Source organism: Hippocampus comes, unplaced genomic scaffold (assembly GCF_001891065.2).
Source record: "Hippocampus comes isolate QL1 unplaced genomic scaffold, H_comes_QL1_v1.1 scaffold105, whole genome shotgun sequence".
Taxonomy (NCBI): domain Eukaryota; kingdom Metazoa; phylum Chordata; class Actinopteri; order Syngnathiformes; family Syngnathidae; genus Hippocampus; species Hippocampus comes.
The window spans coordinates 2,144,840-2,151,300 of NW_017806235.1; the positions used below are offsets into that span (position 1 = coordinate 2,144,840).

Below are 6,461 nucleotides of genomic sequence, written 5' to 3' on the forward strand. Positions count from 1 at the left end.
ATCTATCTATCTATCTATCTATCTATCTATCTATCTATCTATCTATCTATCTATCTATCTATCTATCTATCTATCTATCTCTCTATCTATCTCTCTATCTATCTCTCTATCCATCCATCTAACCAGCTATCCATCCAGCTATCTAGCCAGCTAGCTAGTTAGCGAGCTATCTAGCTAGAGATTGCTCTGAGTCAAGTTTTTTTTTTTCTAATACCCCGTAAGTTGGTTAAATATGGTTCACAATAATCACTACAGTCACAGTAAATCTATTTAGTCATTCACTTGAACTTTCTTTCAAGATTGCTGTAAATCAGCTGGTGGGATACTAAGATGCTAATTTGTTTTTAGGGAAGTTCAAGGGCAGAAATATACTGTATCTCTATTTAAATTACAATATTAACTGCATCCAGTTTTGTATTTTAAGTTCAGTACTTTATTGCACTGATAATAGAAATAGAGTAATCCTGAAGGGACGTTTGGTAGTCCCTTCCAAAATGTATCCGAGCTATAAGAAACCCCTTGTATTTTGTCTCTGTTTAGCATCTCTTCCAGTACACCACAGAGGACCAGAATGGCGGCGTTCCCCCCCTTCCATTCAACAGCCACTTTGCCTGCTTGTCATCTAAATACATGTGCCCCGGAGTGCCCGCTGTGATGAGCACTTTGCTTGCCAACATCAACGCTTACTATGCTCACACCACCCAGTCCTCCAACAATGTTTCTGCTTCCGATAGATTTGCTGCATCCAACTTCGGCGTAAGTTCCTGACACAATTTTATCAATGTTGTCAGTGTTAAACAAAAAAAAAAAAATCAGCTCAATTCTTTCCTGTTGGAACTCCCAGTTCTTGGGATGAACCAATGTGCATAAAAAGTCCCTCCGGGTGAGTGCAAAGACAAATAAAATGTAGCCCAGCCCTCTTTGACAAACATTCGCCATCATCTGATATGGCTTGGTGACGTTAAATGGTACTAACAGATCTATCAGCCTTGTTGTTTTTCTTAGTGTCATTCGTCTTAGTGTCTTTCTTTGTCATTTATATTTTTAGAAGGAGAGGTTTGTCAAGTTACTGGATCAGCTGCACAACTCCCTGAGGATTGACCTCTCCATGTACCGGGTACTGAATTCTGTCGACATAATTTTTTTTACTTATGTGTCACAAGTGTTTGGCAGCTTCATTCTTCAACATAGATGCATCTCAAAAAAAGGCACTCGAGAAATATGTCTTTCCATTTCCAACCTCCATGCTTACGATTGCACTTTCAGAATAATTTTCCTGCCAGCAGTCCTGAAAGACTTCAAGATCTCAAGTCTACCGTGGACCTGCTTACCAGCATCACATTCTTCAGGATGAAGGTAAGAATGAATTGCAATATGAAGGAAAGCGTTCCGTTTCCTTGGGACTTACTTTATCCTAAAAAAAAAAAAAAAACCCACATGCATGCAAGTTTCCAAGCCCTTCTGTCAAGAAGCCCGAGGGCCATCCTAAGAACCGGCTTACATTAGCCTATCCAAATGGAAACTATCGGAGAGAGAAGCAAACGTTCTTGAAATTAGTTAGCGCATTGTTGTTTTGAAACGTGTGTACTAGTTGCTTCGCTTAGACTGGCTATGAGCACATTTTGTGGCTTTTCACCGAGCTCCTCCTTTTAGGTCCAGGAACTACAAAGTCCCCCCCGAGCCAGCCAGGTTGTGAAGGACTGTGTGAAAGCCTGCCTCAATTCCACCTATGAATACATCTTCAACAACTGTCACGACCTCTACAATAGGGAATATCAGACGGATCCTGTAAGTTTGCACATCTGCATTTAATTCACACTCAAAAGATTTTTCACCTTCTGACATGTTAAAACCTTAAAAAAAACACTTTGTGAAGAATACAAATGGGCCGCTGCTTACTAACGTGAAGGTGTGGCCCTTCCCGTCCCCAGTCAAAGGCGGTCCCTCCAGATGAGCAGGGTCCGAGTGTCAAGAACCTGGACTTCTGGTCCAAACTCATCACGCTCATTGTTTCCATTATAGAGGAGGATAAAAATTCCTACACACCTTGCCTTAATCAGTGAGTCTGTTTCATGTGTTCACATTTTGTTTGTGGCTCAAAAAACTATATGTGTGTAATAGTACATAGTATAGTAGCTATTCTTTATTCATTGATGGATTTAGTTTGAGCGTCGTGTTTCTTCTTCTAGGTTTCCACAGGAATTAAATGTGGGCAAGATCAGCGCTGAGGTCATGTGGAATATGTTTGCTCAAGACATGAAATACGCCATGGAAGGTCAGCGCCGCTTGAATGACATGAACAGCAGAATGGGAAGGATGGGACACTTGTGCGCGTTTGGGAGTGTCATATAAAAAAGGTTTTCCTCCCTCCCCTTCCGTCTTTTTCTCTTTCTGTATTTAGAACATGAGAAGCACCGTCTGTGTAAAAGTGCCGATTATATGAACTTGCACTTCAAGGTGAAGTGGCTTTATAATGAGTACTGCAAGGAATTGCCCACCTTCCAGAAACATGTACCTGAATATCCGGCGTGAGTACTTTTTAGCCAAGGACCTACTTTAAGTAGCATGCGGCAACAAATCATGTCTCCCCCCCCGGTTATATTTCCACTGCAGATGGTTTGAGCCATTTGTCATCATGTGGTTGGATGAAAACGAGGAAGTATCCAGAGATTTTCTCCACGGTGCTCTGGAGAGGGACAAAAAAGACGGCGTAAGCACTTTTAGTCTTTCATTATTTTCATCTCTGCAAAATGCTCTGAAGCGCCGAAAACCCAACACACAAGACTACGCGCTTAATTTTAGAAACATCCTAAGAATATGTTAGTGCGCTATAAATATGTGGAGAAAAAAAAACTGTCCCGGAAAACTTTCAATCGTCAGCAGTAAAATGTGAAAGCTATTCAGATTTGACCCCCGATAATGTATTCATGCACGTCTCGTGGCAATTCAGGTAATTCGCAGCCGACTCAGCACATAGGATGCTCAGGCTGAAGACCCCGCAGGCAATCAATAATGAGTCGCTACCAGAGGCGAATGGCAAAAGAAACCCTTCTACCGCACATTCCAATCTCTTCGATGGAGGCCGCTTGCATCATTGAAGCGAATGGAGCCGGAAAAAGAGAAAAGCTCGCTTCAGGGGCTGTTTAACCCTTTCATGCGCCAATAATAATAATAACCTGTAATCTGATAACATGAGAAGCTGTCCACTGGAGTGATCGCTGCCCCCGAAAGGGTTAATTGGGGATCGGACCTCCTCCTGTTAAGCGCTTGCTCTTTTTCGTCTTGTCGTGCAGTTCCAAGTCACTTCGGAACACGCTTTGTTCTCGTGCTCGGTGGTGGATGTGTTCTCTCAGCTCAATCAGAGCTTCGAAATCATCCGCAAACTGGAGTGTCCCGACCCCCAGATTGTTGGCAACTACATGAAGAGATTCGCCAAGGTGACCTTCACCTCCTCATGCTATCTGCAGACATCTTCTATAACATGGTCCTATTTTCTTCTTCTTTTTTTTTTTTAACTCTATTTCTCTTGCTTAGACCATTGGCAATGTTCTGCTGTCTTACGCCGACATCATCGCGAAGGAATTTCCAAATCATGTCAAGAAGGAGAAGGTGGTGAGTGTCAAGACAAACACTCAGTCGGGTCGATGCTACGACCGCATTACTCCGTGATGACATTTAGCGCACGAGGCGGCACAGCGTGCGGCAATAACTTTTCCTGAAAATGAACAAAAATATGTCACGAGCAAAATCTGCAAGTCTCGCCTCAAATCTGACCAAATGCACAACTGGGCATGGCTCGCAGCCATCTGACGAGACGCTAGATGACGAGCGGTCTGAAATCCTCGCGTCAGCCGTCAGCAAATTCACCAAACGCTCTCCTGTGACAGTGAAAAAGACGGACAGACCGTAGCGTCCGCTTACACACTGAAATGGAGACAGACGGCTGTCGATCAATAACCTCTTTATTGTAAGAATAAACGGTTCATGTTGCCAAAGAAAGCATCCAACTAGCGTTTCTCTCAACCGTCAGCATTCATCTCACAGACACGGTCTAGCAATCCTTTTCTTTCTTCCACGCAGGTCTACTATGCTCGGGTCAATCTTGGGCATGAAGTTTTTGTTAGACGCTACTTGGTGTCAAAAGTTTTGACGACCACCGATCGACGGAGGTCCAATACGAGAGCTTTATACTAAATCCTGGTTTATTACCGATGATGGCAATTAGAGTTTGCGGCAATGTGGAATTTCCAGCAGCACAAATCCCGCCTCTTGAGAGTGTAATTGACACGGCCAGCTTGCGGTGTTTCAAACTGAATTAATTCTGTGTAATTAGCTGAATGTTGTATAAGCTGAGCAAAAGCGGGTGGCACTCCCAGAGAGACCGCAGCCTCGGAGGACGATTTAATTAGTGCAATCTCCAGCTTTTCTTGCCCTGCTGACTTTTTTTTTTTTTTTCTTTTTTCACAAGGGCTAGAACGGACTGATTTGCAGCCAAGCATTGGCTGCATGCAGATGAAGAGTGAATCCTAAACGTATATGGACTGATTTTTTTTCCTTCTTTTTTTTTTTCTTTTTTGTATCTGCAGCCATGTATCATCATCAACAATATCCAGCAACTCCGAGTTCAGCTGGAAAAAATGTTTGAGGCAATGGGAGGAAAAGATGTGAGTAGCAGCCCGATTCAGACGATCTTCTGATCCGCATGGAGTCTATTTATTCCTCCCCCCATTTGAATTTTTCTAGCTCAATGTGGAGGCAAGTGACTTCCTGAAAGAACTGCAGAATAAACTCAACAGCGTCATGGACGGCCTCAGCCACATCTTTGCTGTCAGGTTGGTGTGTCCCGCCCCGTCTCATTTGATTGTCAGTGGTGAGACGTTACGAAGTCCAAGTACCGTATTTTCCGCACTATAAGGCGCTTCGGAGTATAAGGCGCAGCTTCAATGAATGGCCTATTTTAAAACCGTTTTCATATATAGGGCGCACCGCATTATAAGGCGCATAGAATAGAAGCTACAAAAGTGGCTGCGGTTGCGTTATGCATCCACTAGATGGAGCAACGCTAAAGTGAATACAATACAATACCGATTTATTTATACAGAGCATTCACTGCTTGCCAAGCCCCAAGAGTTGCCATCAATCTGTTCTTTGCTGTAGTTTCCAGCCCCAAATCGAGGACAACGTCAGACAGATGGGGGACATCTTGGCCCAGGTCAAAGGTCAGACCGTGCCGGCAAATGGCAGCGTAGTTCAGGAAGCAGACAATGTTCTGCAGCCCATCATGGACTTTCTGGACAGCAAGTGAGTCGGGCCGGAGCGTCCAAGAGTATTTTTCGTGACGGCGCGATCTTAACCTGAAGTTCTTTTTGCGCCGCAGCCTTTCGTTGTTTGCGAAAATCTGCGAGAAGACCGTTTTGAAGAGAGTGCTGAAGGAGCTGTGGAAACTGGTCATGAATACCATGGAGAAAACCATTGTGCTTCCTACGCTGACCGACCAAACGGTGGGTGATTCATCTCTCTCGACTTCTCAGCTGCCGAACTTCCAAAGTCAAATACGATGAGCCTTGTGACGAATTATTTGAGGAACAAAAAAGAAAAAAAAAATCTCCTTCATGCATCCTGAATACGTTTTGTATTTTTTAAGTGTGAATTTGCCTCTCAATTGTCTGCCTTTTTCTCCTCAGGGCACTCAGATGATCTTCAATGCTGCTAAGGAATTAGGCCAACTGTCCAAGCTCAAGGTAACAAAAGCGACATCCACAACGTCGGACGAGCCAGTCAACAGCAGACGCGCTGTAAACACTCGTCCTTTTGCAGGAGCACATGGGCCGAGAGGAGGCCAAAGCTTTGACTCCCAAACAGTGTGCGGTCATCGAACTGGCACTCGACACCATTAAGGTACAGCCCTTTTTTTACGACCGACTCACGATTCCAAAGCTAAAATGCTCATCATGTGCTCACGGCTTTAGATACACCTTTGTGACGAAAGCTGTTTTTATTCGCGCAGCAATACTTCCATGCCGGCGGCGTAGGCCTGAAGAAAACCTTCTTGGAGAAGAGTCCAGACCTTGCGTCTCTGCGTTACGCCTTGTCTCTGTACACACAGGCCACGGACAAACTCATCAGGAAGTTTGTTCTCTCCCAACATGCTCAGGGTATGACAGATGTCAAACACACTGAACTCACACGTCTAATTTGACACCACTGAACATTTTAAGCCTTTCGGGGGGACAGCGGTTACCACAGTGGAGAGCTTCTCATGTTATCGGGTCACAGGGTGCATGAAAGACTTAATCGCTTGTTGCCAGTCGAACAAACATCTTCAACTGTGTGCTTTCAGTCCACGGAGGCAAAGGGATCCGCTACACGGCAAATGAAGACACACCACCAGAGAAACGTATGTGCTACTGATGATTTTTTTTTTTTTTTTTTTTTTTTTTCAATCTTTTCTACCTTCCCCT

At 44.1% G+C, this 6,461-nt stretch overlaps 1 protein-coding gene across 1 annotated transcript in view; it reads left to right on the forward strand.

Annotated features, from left to right (window-relative positions):
- LOC109507438 (protein unc-13 homolog A-like) overlaps positions 1-6,461 on the forward strand; it is a 34,645-nt gene that overhangs the window by 16,445 nt on the left and 11,739 nt on the right. Inside the window, exons 22-39 of the mRNA XM_019856868.1 lie at positions 603-756; positions 1,049-1,117; positions 1,267-1,356; positions 1,654-1,788; positions 1,932-2,059; positions 2,190-2,275; positions 2,402-2,528; positions 2,614-2,710; positions 3,294-3,437; positions 3,535-3,612; positions 4,587-4,664; positions 4,744-4,832; positions 5,158-5,301; positions 5,378-5,501; positions 5,685-5,741; positions 5,818-5,898; positions 6,008-6,155; positions 6,341-6,397. Coding sequence (XP_019712427.1) covers positions 603-756; positions 1,049-1,117; positions 1,267-1,356; positions 1,654-1,788; positions 1,932-2,059; positions 2,190-2,275; positions 2,402-2,528; positions 2,614-2,710; positions 3,294-3,437; positions 3,535-3,612; positions 4,587-4,664; positions 4,744-4,832; positions 5,158-5,301; positions 5,378-5,501; positions 5,685-5,741; positions 5,818-5,898; positions 6,008-6,155; positions 6,341-6,397 — 1,886 coding nt within the window. The remainder of the gene's footprint in view (positions 1-602; positions 757-1,048; positions 1,118-1,266; positions 1,357-1,653; positions 1,789-1,931; positions 2,060-2,189; positions 2,276-2,401; positions 2,529-2,613; positions 2,711-3,293; positions 3,438-3,534; positions 3,613-4,586; positions 4,665-4,743; positions 4,833-5,157; positions 5,302-5,377; positions 5,502-5,684; positions 5,742-5,817; positions 5,899-6,007; positions 6,156-6,340; positions 6,398-6,461) is intronic.